The sequence below is a fragment of the Chiroxiphia lanceolata genome, chromosome 5 (assembly GCF_009829145.1).
Source record: "Chiroxiphia lanceolata isolate bChiLan1 chromosome 5, bChiLan1.pri, whole genome shotgun sequence".
Classification (NCBI taxonomy): Eukaryota; Metazoa; Chordata; class Aves; order Passeriformes; family Pipridae; genus Chiroxiphia; species Chiroxiphia lanceolata.
Genome location: NC_045641.1, coordinates 66,053,196 through 66,075,149, shown reverse-complemented (window position 1 = coordinate 66,075,149; position 21,954 = coordinate 66,053,196). Strand labels below are relative to the sequence as shown.

The following is a 21,954-nucleotide window of genomic DNA, read 5'->3' as shown; positions in this document are numbered from 1 at the left end:
TGACCACTGTGAAGATGATTTTACCTTCAGTAGAAATCTGAAAGCCAATTGCCTTCATTTTGTCATTTGAAAAGATGAGAGGACCCACAGTTTTCTCGTGTTTATGTTCCTTGATAAGAGATTATAAACTTGCAGAGTGTTTGAGGTTTTTTAGGTTCTCATTTGGTGTTTGACAGCTTTTGCATTGACACCAGTGAGGGAAAATCAATCCCTGGGAGGGGAATCTTGCTTCAGCTGTAGTCAGTGCAGCTTTGTCCTGTATCTACAACAGAGCAGCATTTGGTCTTTGGCTATAATGGAGTGCAAGTAGAGCATGACACTTCCTAAAAATGCAGGGCCTGAGTTAAAGTCCATCTGCCCAAACTGGATAGATTGGAAGTAATTATTGTATGTGTATTCTATTATCATTTGAAGCTAAAATCATCTGGACTTCAGAGTGACCATGACTTAGCACTGAGTGTGGGAAAAACTAAAATATACCAGCTAAGAGTAACTCATTTTTATTATGAAATATAGGTGATAGATGTTTCTTCCATTTTTGTCAGATTTCCCATGCTCTCCTTTTTTTTCTTTCTCTTCCTTTTATTTTTTTTATTAGCACTCTATTTATCACATAGTAAGAGCAAATATTTTAGTAGTTATCATCCCATAGAGTCTGTTTCAGACTTCATTTTACATATTCAACTAGAAATGCATTTTCCCCTCCCATGTTTCTTATGAATTTCAACTTGGTTAGAAACTTATTTACATTTGTTATTTTAAAATAAATAAATAAATAAATAAATAAATAAATTTTAAAATGGCCAATTCCCACAGAGAAATTCCTTGGCTGGATATAAGCACCACCACACTGGAAAACTTAAGTAATGCAAAAAAAAGGTGCTGGTAGTGCTGGTAGGAGGGGGAAGGCACAGGGTTCAGATGGATTCTGATGATGTAATTTAGCCTCTGAAATGCTTAACTGCTCAGGGTGAGTCACTGCAACTCACAAATTAACAGAGCCCCACAAGTGAATTGTGCCCTTACACTAAAACACAACTCCCCTTATGTTATGCTGTGTGTAATGGTCTAGGATTCTTACATTTCCTGTTGCAGCTTAAAGGCAAAAGGACTCACAGCTTTAAAAAAAAAAATAAAAAAAAATGGTAAAGTGACTTTGCATGACGAGGGGAGGAACTGATTTTTATGGGCTTCTTCTTACCCTGGAAAAAACTCAGCATTGTCTGGTTCATGGAGTTTTCATTCCCTATCCCTCCCTGTTCTTATTTGCATGCCACAAGAAAATGAAATAAGGTGCAGTCTTGCCAAGTGATTCGTCAAGGTTCATAAGGGAGAATAACAAACGAAGAGCTGCAACTCAGTTGTCTAAGTCCCAGCTTAGTGATTTATTTGTAAGATTTCAATTCTTCAAGAGTGTTTCAGACCCTTCTTTAATTAGGATGTGATTAAAAATGTATTTTTGTAATCTCTAAAGGGAAGAAATTGGAGATGGATTCATATTCTCAAATTCCATTCCAAACATCAGAAACTCAGAAGTGTTGACACCCAGGCTGCCTGGAAAAATTATATTATGGCAGTTGCATGTACATACTGTGTTATTTTTAATTCATTTGAATTCCTTTCCTTGAGATAAATGGCAATTGCACTGGTGCTCTGGCTGTCAGTAGTACATGACACCATTGTCATTCTGTCTGCTTAGCAGTTATTTTAGCCTCTGTTCACTCCAGAGGTTACACATTTGGTTTCTTCAGAAAAATACAACCAGTGTGGCTTATTCATTATAAGTTCCCCTCTGAGAGGAGAGGCTGAGGAGGGGGAGTTTGATTTCTTGCTCTCACAATGCTGGCTGTCAGAGCTCTGGTGCACGTGTGGGACAGAGAGAGCAAGAGTGCAACAGAGAGTGCACAGGTGCCTGCTGAGGCTGGAAGGGAGATGTGAGAACCCTGCCTGCTGCTGAGGGTCAACAGTCCTGATGCTCTCCAAAAAGCCTCTTGCTGACAGTGCATAACCCTCGTGCGTGATGGTTGTTCTTTCATTTTCATCATCCTTTCTCATTCCTTCTGCTTCTTAGAAGGTATGTTTCCATTTAAAGAATTAACTGCTACTATACTGTGTCATTATCTCACCCTGTGGTGGGTTTAAGGGTTGTGTGTCAGTGACAGATCCCAAGGTGCATGCAGGGGAGTGGGACTTCTCTGACTGAGGTCTCAAGCTCAACTGCTTCTTTAATGGGGAGGCAGGAGAGCAGAGCCCAGCTCATCAACCATCACTGTTTTGTCATAAGGTTAGCAGGACTGAGTTCTTACTTTTTCAAGTGCAGTAAATACATAATACTGGTTTAATACAGCTTTGGTCTAATTAAGTGAAGCCTTGTTTGCATAAGTAAAACCAGGCTACTTCACACAGGCAGTGTCTGGACTGTCTTTGATTGTGACCACGTGGGGAGAACCCCAGGTCTCAATCCAGGTGGTGCAAAATGGCTCATGTCCACCCTGCTCAGGAGAAACACTGCCAGATAAGAAGGTCGGATAGATATTGAGGAGGGGTTGTGTTCACCACTACCTGGTTCACTGTGGTAAAAGGCACCTGTATTTTCTTTCCTGTCTCTGCAGGGCAGGTAAAGCACCTTACTTACCCAGCTTCAAGGACGCACCTTTTTGGCAGTGAGGACAAGCTGGCTCAGTGCCTCCAGCAGAAAGATGGAACAGGACATGCTTAGTCATTTCTTCTGCATTATGAGACTGATCCTTCTCGCCTGGAAAATGAAAAATGTTTTTTTCAGTGGGAGTGGAATCAAGCTCTTTAAGTGCATTTTAGTGGAAAAATCTGTGAAGGCAATGGGTTGCATGAAAAACAGCCTGGAACAGTAAAAGTACACAATGAGGAAGGGAGAATTTATATATGATAGATGCAGATGTTGTTTCTCTAATTTGTTTTGGAACTAGTCAGGAAACTTGCTCTTTTTTCTTTCTCTTTTTTCTTTTTTTTTCTCCGTTCTGTTGGGAACTGGGAAAAAAAAAAAAAATCCGGTGTTTTTAAGCAGACAAGAGAATTGCATCAATAGTGAATAGTGTCATCAATGACTGCCAAAAAACCAACCCAATTATTTGTCACTCAAGCATAAATTTCCCACTGAATTTCAGATTGATGGCAATTAGAAAACAAAAAAAATCTTACTGTCAGTTCATAAGCAGCAAAGAAAATGAGCACTGCATGTCAGACCACTTTCTTCCATCCCACTCCTTATCCGTGTCCTAATTTCATCCCTGATTTAAACATGCAGTAGATTCTTTTTATATATCAGTTCGAGTGTACTTCAGTATTTTACAGATCTACTCCCTCTGAGCTGTTAACTAAAAAAATCAAACTATCTGTCCTTCTTTAGGTCCTCAGTCAACTGGTCATAAGCCTGGAGTACAGTTAGTCATATCCTACGAGAACACACGCCTGACAATAATGTTGAAGCACATGAGGAACATTGTGAGTACTTTTGCTGTGATATATAGTTCGTAAGTCCTTGCATTTGCAGAGTACTGTGAAAACATTAATCTTCAAACACGCTTTCTGGGATAACTAATTTTAGCTCAAAGTAATGACAATGCTGTTCTGTCATTATTTAACAATTGGGGTTTTTTTTCCTTTGAGCTCACTCAGTATGGTTACAGATGTGGGACAGATACAGAAACTGGGTTTCCTTGGTGGCTGGTAATGGCCTTTTCCATGAAAACCAATTCTGATACTGTTTTGGCCTCTCAGCTGACACATTTTGACACTAGTCAGACATAAGGCATCACACCACCGCATGACTTTTTTTAGCATGTCAGTCTGGCATTATGGATTGATTATCCATACGTTTCCTAGTCTAGCAGACTGTCTACGAGCAGGGCAGAGCTCAGCAGAGGAAACAGTGGTGCGTTTTAAGCAGCAATGTCGTTTGCTGTGACGCTCAGCTTTGTAGCACAGTCTCTGTCAGGGAGGTAAATGCTGTGCATTCCTGGAGCCAGGCTATGGGAGGGGGAAGCTGGTAGTGCTCCTGCAGCATGAGGCAGGTGGAATTGGCTGATGAAGGTGTCGTGAGAGATTTTCCTGGGCCGTGTGAGGTCTCTTGGCTGAAGGAGCGTGTCGGCTGTTCTGTAATGAGTTCAGCACCCAGATGTGCTCTTGAATTCCCAGTGGCTCATGTCTCAAGCAATGGCTGTGGCAAGAGATCCTATCTTTGTTTAGCTGGGGGACTAAAGCATTTATTAACTGATGCCCCCTCCATCCCAAACTGGATTGCAGTCGCTTTCCCTAAATGGGGCCAAACTGAGGAGTTTATGTGAGCACCAGCCAGTAATAAAATAAGGCCGAATGTTTAATTAGTTGTATGATACACATGAGGCTTATGTAGCTCTTACTGTTCTCTGTTGGCTGCTCTGGCTTCTGATTTGCAATTCAAGCACGTTCATTTTGGTCTGTAACATTCAATACATCTCAGTCCTGAGACTTGATTTCTCTTTCCTTGACAGGTGAGATCAGCCTCTGCTGACAGGTCCAATTTGTACAAACTTTACCTTCAGGATGTATCATAAGACCCTCTTTACTTTTTTTTTTTTCTGTTGTGCTTTTTAAATGTAAATGACTTTAATAAACTTCTGGTAAAGTTCTAGTGGGAGGGGCATATTTAAGTGTTTGCCATGCTGATGGTGTCATTGGGTGTTTAAGGAGAGAATGTGGAGATGCACAGAGTTATTTCTTTATCCAGGGTTCAGTTTTCGTCATTTTATGGAAATGAGCAATACAACTTTAAGTTATTGTCTGCTTTTGTAAGTAGGCAACTTAAATCCATTTTACTGAGTTTGCAGAGAAGTGGTGGGAGCCCCATTCAGTAAGACTGGCCATGATTCACGACTCGAAAATAAGGTCATTGTTTTGGCAGCCTAACTTAGGCAATCATGCTTTTAAATCCTGGGCTTCCAATTCCTTCCTTCCATCTGGCCATCCATCCTTCATCATCTGATCTGGAACATGAAGCAGTAGTGCTTCGGGGTACAGTGCTACTGGACTGCCTTCAGACTAGCAACCTATAATAGAAAGATTCCTAATCCTATTAGTAATATTCTGTGCTTTCCAATCATATAGATCCATCTCTCTGACGTGCTCTTTTTTCTTTTGCCTTGCCTTGCCTTTTTGCCTTGCCTTTTTTTGGTTGAGCTGAACAGGGATTTTAAAAGCATGCCAAGATCATATCTTATTCAAGATGTGTTAAAGCTATTTCAGGTATATTCCGTCTTTTGCAGAGTCTCACTAATTATATTTTAGTGGTTCATCTGTGCAGAGATTACTTTGCTATCTTGTTTTATTTCATAATTTATAGTAAATAATTTTTGTGTTGCTCTTCCCTATTTAATTTATCTCTATAAAGAGATTTTATGATGTGTTCAGATGTGAAAATAATTGTAGTGGGCCAAATTAATCCCAAATGTAGCTTCATAGAACTGACAGACATTGTGATAGAGATTTTTGATCCATGCAAATAAATTTTATTTAGTATTTGTGTGAGTTTACTTCTAGGGGTTTTAATAGGACATCTAGATCTTGCCATGAAAATCCTATATTGATATATAATGCACAAGAGACTCCCTAAAGAGCTGGTGTTTATGGCCATTGTCAGGTGTCATACGGGTTCTTTAAAGGAGGAAGCCAAAAGACTGCAATGCTATAGCTTTGCAGGAGTTTTTCCTGAAGGAAATGTCCCTATTCATCTGGGATGTCATAGAGAAAAAATGCTATAGCAGTGGAGAGCACTGTTCTGGTGCAGCCCTGTCAGAGGACTGTCTGGTGTGGGTACATGCATGGACTTCACAGTGCAGGCACTTCTGATCTGAGGCATCCATACATGCCAAATGTGCTGCAGATGTACAAGTCAGTCAAGCTGCAGATCAGCTTCAGAATGTCCTCTCCCTTACCACTGCAACATTTCAGTCACATGTTAGGAAAGCCTGTCCTGCTTGAAGAAAACTCTATCAAAAAATTCTTCAGAGACAAATAATGGAGAGGAACAGCTTTATAGATTTTGTGACTGGAAAGGCCCATTAATCTAACTGAACCTCCTGTAAAGAAAAGGCAGTATTTTTTCACTGAGAAAATACTTGCAGCCAAGGCACTGTTTGAACACAGAGATGTTAAGACTGGTTGTTAATGTTTGCCTACAGTTTAAGACTGTGGGTGCACAATGAAGACAAGTTCTGTTAAACAGATATTTATAAGATACTAAAAATGTTTCAGTCTCAAGATTTCTCTCAGCAATTCATGGTTTCATTTGAATTCTCTGATTCTGTAAGTCAGCTGGCTTACTGCTTCTGCTTATGATTTGAATGGCATCACCATGACTGCTGAGGAAAAAAACTTTAAATCCAATTTTCAAACATACAAAAGCCATGATGGTAATAAAATGAAATTTTCCAAACGTCTATCACATAATTGTAAGTCAGCCTCTTGGGCATTGCTTGCTCCTCTCAAAGGCAGATGGTGCAACACTGGGCTATACTGCATAGGTAGTACAGGCAGTATTGCCTTAATAAAGTGAGACTGGGATAAAAGGACACGTTTGTGTAGGGGTGAAAACCATAGAGGCCTGGAGAGTTTGCCTCTGGAGTCATGGAGGATGTGGCAGCTGGAGGGGATGAGACAGGGCAGGCTTATTCTGCATATACAGTAGCACAGTGCCTGGCAAAGCACACTAAGTGGTCTTAGGAGGAATACACAGGAGCCCAGGGGAGGTTTGTTTTGGCATCTGAAAGGTTTTGTTAGCCAAGAGCAGAAACAGTCCAGTTGTGGCAGCACAACACCCAGGAAAACGGCAGTAGGCAGGAACGGGAGCACAGTCTGCCTTAAAAGCATAGGATTGTAATTCAGTGCAAAGGGTGTGGAGATGGATTTATGAAAATTAAAAGACACGTAGGTTTTGAACTTGAAATGTTCAAACTCAGTTCTGTTCATCTGTATTAACCAACACAGAGAATGGGGGATACCAAGACCCTACCAGGTCTCACACAGGGCAGACTGTGGGCGAGCCAGAAAAAGCCAGGCTACCTACTGGTGCTGCTGGGCTTGCTCACTGCTCAGGAGACAGCAGAGGCAACAGAAATGGCCATTTTGGAAGTTCAGAAAAGCTTGGCTAGCATATTTCCTTTCCAGCTTCATAGAGAAACAGAAGGGAACAGTGGTTCTCTTCAGCATTGGCTCAGTGTGCTTTCTCGGCTGATTTCATTGCCATGACTTCAGGCATCCCCTGTTTTCCTAGATAAGCAGCTAAACTTTCCATCCACACTGCTAAACATTTTTGCCCATTACTTCTTGTGGACAGAATAACAGGGGTAGAGGGGAGAAGAAACAAAGCCAACTTATCCTCAGCCTCATGCCAATAAATGTAAAATGTTACTAAAATTCAGGAAAGCATGCGTGGGTGATGAATTCAGAACCAATTTTACAGGGGGAAAATTCGCTGGAAGAAAAATAAACTCCTACAGTTCTCTGCAAAACTACTTCCAGCTCTCTTTTTATAAAAGCTCTGAAGCTGTCACGTACCACTCTTGGTGATTAATGATTCTGGGATAGCTGATATGTGGGTGACAAATTAGTAATCAGCTTTAGGATTACACAGACACCCAGCCTCTTTTCCATTTCGTGTCCTACGCCATCCGAGTACAAATTGCTTCCCCAAATGTTTGTGAGATGCGATGGCTTGAATGTGTTGGGAAGAAAGGTGAGAACCAAGCTTTCCCAAAACCAAAGGGATGAAATCTAAGCCTGCAGGTACAGGGCTGTAGGGAAGATCCCACATACAGGTAGATGCTTCGCTGCCTCTGCTGGGTTTTGTCTCGAGCTTGATTGGGTAAGGGTTGGGATTTTTGTTCAGTCTGTGTTGGTTCCCATGGTTCCTCTCATGGGCTCACTAACTTTTACACTTTATGACTATATCATTATATAGATTTAAATGAAAAATATATACTACCTGCCAACAATGCAATGCCTGCCAGCTAAATAAAAAGCCACATTATCCTTTCAGAATATTATGAATGTATACTGCTTTCCTTGCTGCAGTCCATGGATCAGTCAACAGGGATTGGAATGAAGTTGCATAGGGAGGCAAGCCTGGTCATCCAGGGATAGAGAACAAGAGGAAAAAAAATGTCTTTGAGCTGAACAAAAGTTATCCAAAGAGCATCAGTGACTGAATGAAACCAGCAGCCTGGCTGATGGATGGAGGTAACACATTCAGATGAAGTTCTCCCTAGACTGGCACAGGAAAACAAAATAAAAAGCCACAGGGAGAAAGCTGTTGTACTTAGTCTAGCTTATAAAGAATTTGGATTTAATTTTATATTCATAGAAAATGCTTTTTCTTTTAAAATGAAAGGAAATTAGCTTAGATAGACAGTGTTCTCTTTTGGACTGAAAATTAGCTGAACACCTCTAAACAAAAAGTGCAACTTCTCAACAGTAGTTTAAATTGGAAAGAGATGAGGTCTGTTCTTGTGGCATAGGGATTACTGTTGGATTTGAACATATTTGTTATGAAAGGTGTTTGACAAATATGTTGTACAGAAAGTTGTGTTATTATTTCTTGTTAAACCCTTTAATCTGTCACAGTCACAGTACTGCCTCAGCTCTAAATTCTAACTGCTCATTTTTAAATAAGTAATTCCTTACATAGTTGATATGTGTTGAATAAGATAAAAAAAAAAAGCAACAACAGTGAGCTCTGTTTAATAGTATGAGTGATCTGGGAGATGAAAGTGAAAATAAATTAAATTTGCCACTGGTTGCAAATGAAGAAGACATTAAAAATAATAGTGGAGACAGAGCAAGATCAAGAGAATAAAAGTAATTTCCAGAACCCTACAACCAGCTTGGACAAATGAAAAGTATTTCCTCAGGGAGATAGAGATCTATATCCCAGAGTAATCTGAAGATAAAACAAGCAAATGGTGAGACATGAGGTTGCTATGAGATGCCAATGAGAAAGGCCAGATCCTGGTGTCATGGTGCAGAAAGAAAGCAGTTCATCTTTATAAGGCTTTGATAGTAACATATTTCTCTCAGGATGTTTTTTTTAACTGGAATACAAGTTCAAAGAACAGTTCTCAGTAGGGTTACTTAGGAGTGATTGATTCTTCAGGAGTGATTTATTGTTACTGAAACTTAACTTAGTTAAGAACAGACTAACAAGGACAGGAGTCAATTGTGCAAATATTTAAGGGAGAAGGCGGCAAGGTTCAGGAGGAATTATTTAGCACACTGAGCAAAAATGTAAGTAGAAGTAATGAGAGCTAATTAAGGAGCAGAAATTGCATACCTCATATAGTGAAATGCTTTCTTATAAAGGGAGATGGCAAGCTCTAGAATAATCGAAAGAAAAGTGGAAGGAGCTCTGTAGAGTTTGAGAAATTAAAAATACTTTGGATCAGGCATATGCAGACTTTTGTAACTAATTAAGAAATTGAGAAGAAAAATAGTGCAGGATGAAGACACAGATAGCAGTCTCACTGTTTCTTTGTGCATTTTTATATTCACTTACTATCTGGGCCTAGACAAGGAGAGAAAAGAATATGTATGTGCAAAAAAGAAACAGAACAACAACATTTGCTTGTGTTTCTTTTTTCAAAAGCTAATTTTCTTTCATACCCTCTAACAGGCAGCAATGCTCTTAATCCTGAGTGTTTTCAAAAGCAAAGTGAAATGGGGGTTTGTCTTAAGTACTTTTTCTCCTCTGTACTTTACTCAAAAGAGAAGAAATTCAGAGATCTATGTTTCTAAGGGTCAAACTACATCAATCTTATCTCAGCCAGTGTCATAGACTCTGAGACTAAATAGTAATCTGAAAATTAAGTGTTCCAAGCACAACAATAATACAGGGCTGAAAGCAATGGAATTTAGTTTCTTATTGGTTTGGTGGTAATTCTGAAATAAAACCTTCAGAGGCTTGTTCATGAAATCTGCTGTCTGCATTATACACCCTGCACCAACATTGCTTATCCACAGAATAATAATATTTTAAAGCATGACTGAACCTTGATTTCTTTCATCTATGCAAAAAAAAAAAATGGAGTTAAAGATAGTAATACAGCATGTGGTTCAAGAATCTAGAACATGTCACCTCTTTCTCTTACAGAAAAAAAGTCTTCTATGCGATTCTTGCTCAAATATTTACTGAGAGTTGTACATTTATTTAGTCCATTCACACTTTGGTTATACAATCACCTGATTTATATTATTTTTGCAGCCTTGGTAACTTTTTTAATGCCCGCACAGTACGCTGTGGAGCACCCAGTAATCTAGTCCTGAGCATTGGTGTAGGGTCAGAGGTTTGTCAGAGTTCAGAGGTAGAATTAAGCTCTCAGTGGGCTGGGCTGTCACAAGCCATCCTGTGACATCTTTTTCTGTGTTGTTTGTTCAAAAACAGTAATAAACACACACAAAGTTGTGTCATTACTTGCTGGAGCTGAATTCCAGCCCTCCTTGCCTGCTACTGCCAATGGTCTGTAAAAGGCAAGAGCCAGTCATGGTCCTGTGGTTGTACAGACTCCTCCCCATTTCATTTGGGATTGTGTCTGTCCTGGTACACGACTCCTTCTGGAACATCAAGGCAATAGATTATTCCTTTTAAACAGGGCATCAGAGATACATCTCAGTGCATTTCTTCACCTTTCTGGTTTCAGAGCTCTATAGAAATAAAGGCTTGGGAGAGGACACCCTTGTGACCTTCTGGGTATCACGGGCCATCTTTCATCTTATTTACTTCATTTGAGCAGATTTACATGGGCTTTCCTCTCAAATGACCGAAGCAGATCAGAAACATTTTACACAGTTGTTAGAAAACCCTGAGTCCTTTGGGATCCAGGCTATTTCCCAGAACTGTCTTTCTCCTTAAAAAACAAACAAATGAACAAACCTGGTTTTGTTAAATATTTAACAAATAGTTCTTCTTCACTTTGAAAATCCCGGTGTCTATGTTCCTTGGTGTAATTGGAGTGGGAATCAGTTTGCAACTAAGATGCTTACATACATGGTATGCTGGAATCACATTTCCATCAAGTTGTGATGGATCAGTTGCCTGATCATGGTTATTTTGAATACCATGAATTATTTTGCTTGATCTCTGGCGACCACTCCAGAATGGTCCATTTTCCCATAAAGCCTATGTCATATTTCCAGCTCCATACACACCTTCTGTCATCTGTGGTGACATGAGGCAGCAGCATTTTAGAAACTGGATCCTTGTCTAGATGACTAAGCTCTCATTTGATCAGTGGAGACCTAAACCCCAGCTCATTTTCCTGAGTCTACAGGAGATGGCTGAACATGTCCCATCTGGCCTCCAGCTGCCACTGCAGAAGAGGAGGGCCTGTGTCATGTCTGACAGTTTAAGCAGATATCTCAAGCATCTTTTGTGCCTCAAATTGGGCCAGACACCAACATGTGGGCAATTTAACCGAGCCAAGCCAGAAGATGCCCACAATACGACGGGTTGAATCTCTCTCTGGCCTCCCTCCTCAACAGCATGACAAGAGATCAGCTGAGACTTCACGGGGCACTTGTATACCCACCTCATGTACACACCAGGATGGGTCAGCACTGGGATATTCTGCCCAGGACTGGTGTGCTCATTGCAGTGTGTTAGCTGAGGTTCTTGCTTTCTCTCTCAGTGACCTTGGAGAGTGTTGGTTGTTGGGTTGATCTTTAAAGATTTTGTGGCTCAGGACAGCTCTAGACCCTGTTTCTGCCAGCACAGTTCTCCCTGTCAGGAATGAGGTGTAAAGCCAGGCTGCCCAAGTCCTGGCTACTCTGCTACAAGTGGGCTGATTGGGATGCTAAAGATACTGGACATAAGCTGTATTTGGTTATTCAAATCAATAACCTCTGCATTTTTATCATAGTAAATGACAAAGCCATCTGGAGGCTCCTTCCACTGACACTGCCAGATTTCTGAAAGGTAGAAAATGCCTGCTCAAAAAAATGGTTTCCCGAGCTTTCCTGACAGCAAAATTTATGTTGTTCTAAAACCAACTTATCTTTTTGTTTCCCTGCATTAAATTGAGATAAACCTAATTTCTTTTTTGGTTGCCTGACCTCCATGTCAGTGACCTCTGTCACAGTGTGTCTTCTCTCTTTATTACATACCCAGATGCATGCATCAAAAAGGAAAGAACTTAGGAAAAGGAATGAGGCATCTCACAGAGAAGATGGAAAAAAAATTTGTATCAGAGAATGTAAAACAATAATTCCTATCTTGCAGAGAAGTATTTTTTTAATTTTAAGTGCAAAAAGCAGTTGTTTGGGAAAAAAAATACCTTATTTGTGCAATCACTTTTGGCCAGTTGCTTTTGTGATTTGTCTTGCCAATAGCAGAGAGTGCAGGGTGCACCATAGTGATATAGTGGATTGTCTTCTTTTGTAATTATTATGTGATTACTGCAAATGTGATTTTATTTTTAATTTTCTTTGAAGCAGTTTGAAGATATTTTGTGAGAGGAAAATTAAAAGCCTGGTAGCAGAGTGGAATAGAGATGTTCAGTGCTTTGGGATATGCAGAGCCCAAAGGAGAAACAAGGAAGGATCTTTGGTCCTGCGTTAGGATTTATGAAGTAACAACACAACCACCTGTTCACACAGCAATCCTGTTTGTCCTGAAGGTTTATATATCTTATTAATCTGTTTTTGAAGGCACCTCTTGCTTTGTAATATACCGGTTTCTCAGCTCTTTAAGTTTAGAAGTAGCCCAGACGATGTTCTCTTTTCCTAAGACAGAGGCTGTATTTGCTAATTAGGCTGCAGCTTTGAAAGACAGGATTTAGCCTTTCTCTGCTAAATTACACAGGGACTCAGAGAAAGTGAAAGACAATGTAGCAGCAGTGATGGCTTTTCCACATTTCTTACTAATTTTAATTTAAGTCTAGAGGCAGCTAGTAATTTATAAAGGTTACTGCGGTGCAAGGCTGATTTCTTCTGTGGATTTTTTTCTAATCCTCCTTTATTGGATGATAATCAAATCCACCTAATGTCTACACTTCATATATAGACATTTTGCTTTGTAGCTGTGAAGGTTTCTTCTAATCATTTATTATAGTGATATGGTTTTTAAAGGGGTAAAGATATCTTGATATTAAACATTAAGGAATATTTTGTAGTCCTTCACTATGTAAATAATCTCATGGCAGTGTATGTAAGAACACAAGATGAAGGTAAAGGATAGGAAAACTAAGAAAACTACTGGACAAAGTGAATTACTTTTATTTGGGGGCAGTAGCTGAAATGGGAGCCTTTCTAAAGGCTGGATATCTTTTTTTTTTTTTTCATTGAAGAACAGGAAGAAAGCAACTGAGATTTGAAAATTTCCCGGAAATTAATTTTTTGGGGGAAGAAAGGAAGTTATTTATAAAGGAGAAAGGTGGCATTAGTTAATACAAGTTACCTTTGATCATTATTTTTTATTGTCAAGATTGTTGAAAATGACAAATGGGAAAAAGAGAACAGCAGCTGGAACTATCAAATGTTCAGGAGCCATCAATCTGTTTCACTCTAGGACAAAAGGTGATCTGCATGTCTAACACTAACAAAAACTGATGGCATGATTTAAATGTTAGGCAAAAGTCATCTGAAAAGAAAATTTTATGTCACTTAGGAAGACGTGAGTTTTAAAAACATTTCACAATAAATTATCACTAAAGTACATATTTTAAAAATCTGAAAACTTTCTTCAAAATTCATATGGGTATGGCCCAACATTCATACTGGCTGCCAAAACACTAAATAGTTTAATATATGGCAAATGTAGAAGTAGCTAGTAGCTGTCATAATGCTATCAAAGAATCCTTCTGTTAGGAGAGTTGTGGATGATTAGTAATTGTGAAGGGAGAAAAGTCATTAGGATAATACAATTCTTGTGGAAAAATCAATTGAATTTCATCTATTATTTCCCAGCTACAGCTACTATATTTAAAATTAAATTACACAAGATATAACCTATCAATGGTGTGGGTTTCTGTAAGTAAATATCAACTTTTTTGTTTTGGAAAATAAAATTGAAGTGAAAGAGGGAACATAGCCACAACAGATACAGGTCTGTATTGAATTAGAGATGTGGAAAGTAGTAAATCCAGAATGTTATTTCCTCTCCCTCACTCCCACTCATTCTTAAATATTTCTGTCACCTTCTGCCTGTCTTTACAAGAAAAAATAAAATAAACTGCTTTTCTAAACATAAATACAGGCATTTGTAACTGAGTTCCTTAAAAACATCTGTCATAATCAAGGTCAGGTAGGCTGGTCATTCTCTGAGAAAATCATTCCATCATCACTTGGTTGTATTTGAAGGAAGCACAGGGAGTCAGCTCCTAAATTCAAATTTTTTTATTGGCAGATCAAAATCACTGGGGTTTTTTGTGGTTATTTTGTCCACAGGCATATCAAGGGGACCTGTGGCATTTCTGTTGGGAGCTTGGTTTTGTATCTGTCCAGCCTTACAGATTTTTATGGCTTGGATTTATTCATAAGCATACAGAATCAAAGATTTAAGACAGTAATTTAAATTGGGATTAGCTTCTTCTGAAGGAAGTAAAAACCCTTTATTTTGGGGTTAATGAAATGACTACAGAATGAAACATAAATAGAATTCAGTCTAAAACTTTGGGGGTTTTTTCTGTTTGCTTGATCACGAGTTCATTCAAGCTATGAAGGTTTTACAGAGTAAAGCGCAGAATGTCGTTCCCAAGGTACCCTTTGATTTTCCTTCTGGACTGGACTATGGACAGAAATCAGTGATTTTTTTTTTTCTTTAATAATAACAAAAAGGGGGTTCTGCTGGATTTCAGAATTACTTGTAAGCCTGCTAGATATCTCACTTTGTGTTTACAATGGGTTCACCAGAACAGATTCTCTTTGGTGCAAAGGCAGAAGTTCCACCTGAAAATGAGGATGAACTTCTTTACTGTGCAGTGACTGAGCACTGGAACAGATTGCCCAGAGAGGGTGTAGGGTCTCCCTCACTGGAGATATTCCAGAACCATCTGGATGCAATCCTGTGCCATGTGGGGATGACCCTGCTTGAGCAGGAGGTTGGACCAGACCCACTGTAGTCCCTTCCAACCTGACCCAGTCCATGATTCTGGGTAAGGCATTCTTCCTGTTTACCCAAATTCATAAATGTGCCAATGCAATCTCAGAAGTGAAAGGACAATCCAGGGAGTTTGCTCACTAAATGTGACAGAAGACATAATCTTTAGTAAGAACAATATTTCTGACGTTTTCTCCGTTTTTCCTTTATTCTTCATTCTTCTTTAATTCAATGTTCGACTCGTATGTGAAACCTGAGAAAGAACTAGCTTGCCCAGAACCTTGGGGTTTTTTGCCTGCTGTGTCAGTTGTCTTAATAAAACTTCAAATTCCACCTACTTAAGATTTAAAAAGATATTTCTGCCGTGTTAATCCCACTCTCATTTTTGCACTATGATTGTCAAACTGCCAAGATCACTCCTTGTCCCTGCTACGGAGTGTCTAGCAAAGTACAGCTCCTTCCACTGCAAAGTCTTGCCTCAATAAATCCTGTGGTGAAGCAGGCTCTTCACAAAAAAAAAAAAAAAAAAATTCAACTGTTGTGCCAATCTAAGGAGAACCCAGCATAAACTTACCATACAAGCTACCCATATTCTGCTCTTGTAAGGCCAAGGCTTGGTTATATGTGCTCTTAATCTGTGGTTTTGAATTATAAGTGTGTGGTGGGACAGAACCTTTTTAACAGTTGGAGCCCCTAATGAGATGTGTTGTGTCATATCAGGAGTCAGGGGAGGGCAGCTGAGAAGTGGGAGATGTGATCAGGCTGGAAGAGTGCTCAGCTGAAGCTTTTTTCCTTGTTTGATGGCATAACGGTGCCACTGCAAATGGAGAACTGGGGCAGTTGTGGAATTTGGAGTGGCCTCTTTGCCTTTTCTTGGCAAGGGAAGACGAAGTGGGAAAATGTCACCTGTAAAGCAGGGGAGAAGGAGAAAACCAACACCCAACAACTAGAACTAAGATCTCTATTGGAATTCAGGTGGCTGCAATTCAAATTACCTCTAACACTCTGGCTGCTGATTGCTACTATTCATGAAAAGCAGCTTTATTTTAGTTCTGAAATATCCCAGGGCAGCTACTCTACCTTGAGTTTTCCCCCTCTGAATCGCTAAAATATTCTCTTTTTTGAATTTTCTCTCTTGACCCTCTCCTCCCACTCACCTCTCAGCATGTATTTAGCTAAATTCAAAGGAAAAGTGAGGAAGCAGTTTTCAGTCCCTGTTTCACGTGGCCAAAGCACTGCTGCAAAGTGCCTTCTTTCAATTTTGGGAGGAGTCGGCTACAGAGGAAGGTTAGTTGGCTGAAGGGTGGGTAATATACCAAAGAGCAACTCAAAGGCATAGTGACAATTTTTACCTGACTTCTTTTCGATTCATCGCATCCACTTCGGGATGCCCAGGTCCTGTTAAGCAATCTCGTGGCAATCAGCTTGTATTCTTTCCCTGGCAGGTGGATGTCAGGCTGAGCCTGTTTCCAATTCAGACAACGCTGCCACGATCTGTCTGGGGGTGTGCAGGGGGGCACAGAACTTGTGCCTACACCCTGTCCTATCTGGGCAGCTCGATGGGATGGGACAGGACAGGTGCAGCCACCTTACCTTTGTAGCCTGTTACCTACTACCTGGGCTCCTCAACCTGGTGCCCTTTGCAGCTGCTGCTGACCTCAGCTTTCAGAATCGACTCTGGCATGGTCCCTGGTTAGGCAATACACTGCTGGGATGATTCATAAAGCCTGACATTTTATGGGACTCTCCCCGTGCTGTATTTCCATGCTGGAGATAGTGAAGATCATAATGCTGGGCCTCTGCAGTTGTGCTGATAAGGTCTTAGTCAAGAATGACATTTTTTTTTTATTTAACCAAGTTCCCTTCTTTGTCTGAAGCAACTGAGTTGAGCTTCAAGTTACAGTGATATTTACCTATTCACTGAGAAGGGAAGAGCTTGATTACAGTTACGATCCTGCTTGCTTGAACTGGTATTTAAGGCTACATTTCTTTCTCCTTCCTGATTTTTAAGAGATGTTCAATTTACTGTTACTTGCAATTCTTGATTGAAATTTTAGTACAGTCCTAGATCAACAGAGATGTGCTTTCAGATGGGCAGTGTGAGTTATAAATCCTGCATTAGCAACGAGCTACTCTGCCCTAGGAAAATACCCGTTGCTTTCATTGCCCTTTAATGGCTTTCTTATGTCAGCCATTGAATCCCATCTATCTAAATCCCATGTGTATTTTAAATCAGATGTACTTTGGGGGGCTTAGCAATAGTAATATTAATCACCCACGTGGTGCTGACAATATGTAATGATTTGAGTAGTGCATCCTTTGATGCTGTGTAGTGTTAACGATAGCAATAATGAGCTTTGCCACGTCATTTCCCTTGAAGGATCATTTCAGATAACAAAAACCAGAGGTTTGTTGTGCAAGCACTGGTTGCTCACACCCACAAGCAGTGTTTTTCTTCCCAATAGAGAAGTTATTTATTGCTAGGAGACAGTGGTTTCCCCTATCCCAGGGATATGTTGTTGATAATGCCTGTAGAAAGCCCCACATTTCCAGACACATACTGTGAATAATCAAAATCTGAGAAATTACTTTCTTGTGAGCCAGGTGTAAAATTACAATGGGAAATACAAATGCAAGTGGCTGTATAATACTCTGGATTCATTGGTTACAAATGTTTTAAGATCTTTTCTCCTGTGTTTTTATTTGCATCCTCTCACTGGATTGCCTGTGAGCTGCCAGGTAAACCTGCTGCTTAAAATGCTGATTATATGATTAAAATGACTGATATTTTGATATGCCCCATTTTATGCTTTCTGATTGTGTACTGTGTAACCAACACAAGGGTTTGTGCTTAATTATAAGGGAAGCATTAAGTGGCATGTCCTGGCAAAATACCTGCTCCGTGGTTTTTCATTATTACGTTTCTTGTGTGTTCTTTTGAAGCCTGGAGTAATAACAATGTGTTTTCTGAGTAGTTGTAATGCTCCTTTACGAATAACCTTACAGCTCCTCAGAAGTTATCAAAAAAACTCTCCACCCACCAGCACTGGGTTATGACTGAGCCTGGGTAATAGATTGGCTGTGATCTCGAGTAGCTACCATAAGATGGAATATCTGGAATATAGTTCAGTAACCTGAACTGGAAAATTAAAGAGAGATTGCAGCTGTGTGATGGGTGAGATTGGAAAGACTGTTATTATAAGAATCCTGTTCTGCCCATATTGCTGCAGGAACTGCTCCTGGATCTTCTATAGTAATATGTTCTGTGAAACACCCTTAGAAACAATCAGTTCTACCCAGCATCAGCACTGATACTTAGGAGTTAACATCAGTAGGAGCTTACTGGCTAAAATCCAGTTTCTCTGGCAATGCATTGCTCTGGAAAGTGGAAGGGCTTGACTTTGTATCAGATTAAGATGAGTTAAAGTAGATTGAGGCTTAAGGGTTTTTCCCTCCGAATGTAAAATATTAAAGATAGGCAATTTTACCTTGTCCTTGTATTATTTAATTTCTATTATTGATTCAATTTTAAGCTGAATGCTAATAATTCCTGTTATTTACTGCACTAGCACTCCAATTTAGCCAAGAGAATACTGAGAATCTAACATGTTTCTGTGTCTGCCTAAAATCCAGATTTCATTTGGTACTTTTTATTTGTTTTCTTTACTAGAACGTGGGCATGACCTTTTTGTTTTTCAGCACCTCCCAGATGGCTCTGCCCCAAGTGCACATGCTGAATTTTATCTTCTGCCACATCCTTGTGAGGCCAGTCGAAGGAAAACAAGAACAGCTCCAAAAAGTTCTGACCCTACCTACAATGAAATTGTGAGTACCGTTCACTTTCTTCCACTGTTTCTTATTTCACAGAATCACAGAATGTGTCAGGTTGGAAGGGACCACAGTGGATCATCTGGTCCCACCTCCCTCCCTCAAACAAGGGCATCCCAGACCACATTACACAGGACTGTGTCCAGATAGTTCTTGAGTATGTCCAGTGAGGGAGACTCCACAACATCTCTGGGCAACCTGTTCCTGTGCATGGTCACCCACACAGTACAGAAGTTCTTCCTCATGCTCAGGTAGAATTTTCTGTGCATCAGTTTCTACCCGTTGCTTCTTGTCCTGTTGCTCAGCAAACCCGAGCAGAGCCTGGTCCATCCTCTGGCACCTCCCTTCAGGTACTGACAGCATTGATGAGGTCCCCTCATGAACAGCTTGTTGTCCACCATGACCCCCAGGTTCTTCTCTGCAGAGCTGCTTCCCAGCAGGTCAGCCCCCAGCCTGTGCTGGTGCAACTTGTTTGATCTTCTTTGCCCACTCTTGAAATAAAGTTATAACAGTACAGCCTTTAGAGCTGCTGCAATGAGGGTGATCAGAAAGAAGGAATGTATCATAAGCTGAACCACAAGTGGGCAGAACCATGGGCTGTGCATCTTTCTCAGAAGTGAAACAGCCTCTTTTATGTCTCTCTCTTCAGGAAAACAGCTGGAATTTTCATACTACTCTATCTTACCCATAACCACACATTAGCCAAATGAGACCAAACATCATTGCACCATAACTTAGCTGGTTTTGAATGCAGCTTTGTACAATAGCATGAAAAGTATGAATTGAATGGATGCTGTTATTCAAATTCATATTTGAAAATTGGTTGTCACTGTCCTAAGTGATAACACAAGAATAAATAGCCAGGTTCTTTTTATGTCAAAATACTAGCAGTTCACAGCTATATATATGATTATTTCACACACCACTGAAGTGCTCAAGCCTCTGGGATGAAAGGAAATGTTTTTATGGAGAAACATTTATGACAGAATAGGAAGTGGCATAAACTATGTTCATTTGTAAGGGCAGATGAGATTGAAACAGTAGGTGGGATTGGAGATTGTAATTATTACATATAATAAATCTCCTAAAGATCTCAAAGCAATTTACAAATGCTCTTTCAGCAGGCTGTAAAGTAGAACGCATGGAAAATATTACCACTCCACCCTGTTTCATAGATAAGATATGATGAAGCTTAGGTTAGTCAGCAGAGTCTGAGTCCTTATCTCCTAGTTTCCCAGTCCTGGAGTTTTAATATTTCTCTTTTCCCACATCTGTGTGATTACAAAACTTACCTACTTAACTGATGTCTTCCAGTGCTTCTTTAAGAAGGCTCCCTGAGTAGTAGGGCTGCTCACAGCTGAGACAAATTTCCCTCCCTATGGTACAGCAGTGGAATAACAAGGAACTAGGCTTTATTGTTTTGTTATTTCTTTCTTCCTTTGCAATCAAAGAGAGAGTGGAATGAGTCCAATTAACCTGTCTAAAGAAATTCCTTTACATTTGAAGGATATTTAAAGCGAAGAAATACAGTTGGATGTATCATAACATTTGTTGTAAAGTATCCAAGATGGACTACAGATAAGAACCAACCAGCAACACAGGAAGACAATTACTTTCACATCATTATTAGATCAATTTGAATACAGGAAAATCCAAAATCCTGTCTGCAGTCAGACAGTAATCACAGGGAGGAGGTTTAGTTGTGGTTGAGGAGTACTCCACTGCTGTTAAAAGAAATTCCATGAAAACTTTAATATCCTTAATCAAAATTAGAGCTTTCTTCACAGATGCTCAATCTTTTTCACCAGGAACTCCTAATCGCAGTGGGGACATATGGTTCCCTTGAACTTGGACATTTCAAACCCAATGCCTGTGCTGTTAGCAGCTCTGTTCTCCCATATGTGATGTCATTCTGTATGCATTTTCTGTCCAACACTGGTAGACTGAGGCAAAAGCTGCCCCAGGGAAGAAAACCTACTAAAAATATAAGTCAGCTGTCTTTTAAGTTAGTTACTGTCCAAAACACTGTGCACAGAAATGTGCTAGCCTTTTTTATGAGTTCATAAGATTTTATTAAAGCCAAGTGGCTGGAAGGAAGCTGTATATTAATTTCTTTCTTTGTTCAAGACTGAGAAAAATCTGAAATGTGCTTCTCTTGGGTATTTCTGCATTTAGTTTTTTATTCTATTGCTTATGACTGCCTACAGCAAATTATCAACCTTGCAAAAGTGCTTTTTATGTTTGATTTTTACTCATGTGTGTGAGAGTGAAGATGAGAAAATCCAGGACAATAAAATGTTTTGGAGTTGCTTTTAACAAGAACTCCTTTTTTTTTCTCTTGTTCCTTTATTTGGATTTTGGAGTTTGTGGTATTCACACTGGTATAACATTGCATTAAAAAATAATGGTTGAGAAAAAGATTAGGTTCACAGAAAAATGGAATGCAAAGAGAAAATTAATAACATACCTGTTATAGAATACATTTAGGAATAAAAAGGAGTTCGGAGGTTTCAGAATAGTTTAGTGAAAATGAAGTTAGAAAGAACGGAAAATAAACCTGAATGACTTCATTTTAAACTCTTGCCAAGAGAAGCCACGATGACCAGATCCAGCTGCAGCGGGTCCTTGCTCCTATGTGTAACTTTTGCCCTGAGAAATGCTGGAATGAGCAACGCTCCAAGGCAAGGCAGAGCGTACATTCCATAACGAGAGGGCACTCTCTCTGTCCTGCCCTTTGGGCACAGCCAGATGTGAGCACACAGACCTGGGCCACACCAGTCTGTTGGAGCTGAGGGGGAGCTGGCCTGGAGCAGCCTGAACAGCCCCAGCAAGTCTGATGGAGAGGGAGGAGGGGAACTGCACCAGGAGCCACAGCCACTCCCTCCAGCACCACGCATCAAAGCTAATTTGGATTAATTACCCAAATCTAGGAACTGTGCCATGGCTACCTAAGGAGAAGCAACTGTCCCGCATTTGTGATTAAAATGTCATTAGACTCCTGTAGGTCAACGGTGCTTCTCTTTTTGGAG

At 40.0% G+C, this 21,954-nt stretch overlaps 1 protein-coding gene across 1 annotated transcript in view; it reads left to right on the top strand.

Moving 5' to 3' along the window:
• The window catches only part of PIK3C2G (phosphatidylinositol-4-phosphate 3-kinase catalytic subunit type 2 gamma), a 197,099-nt gene that overhangs the window by 170,818 nt on the left and 4,327 nt on the right, over window positions 1-21,954 (top strand). The window contains 2 exon segments of the mRNA XM_032689057.1: window positions 3,386-3,480; window positions 18,797-18,922. Coding sequence (XP_032544948.1) covers window positions 3,386-3,480; window positions 18,797-18,922 — 221 coding nt within the window.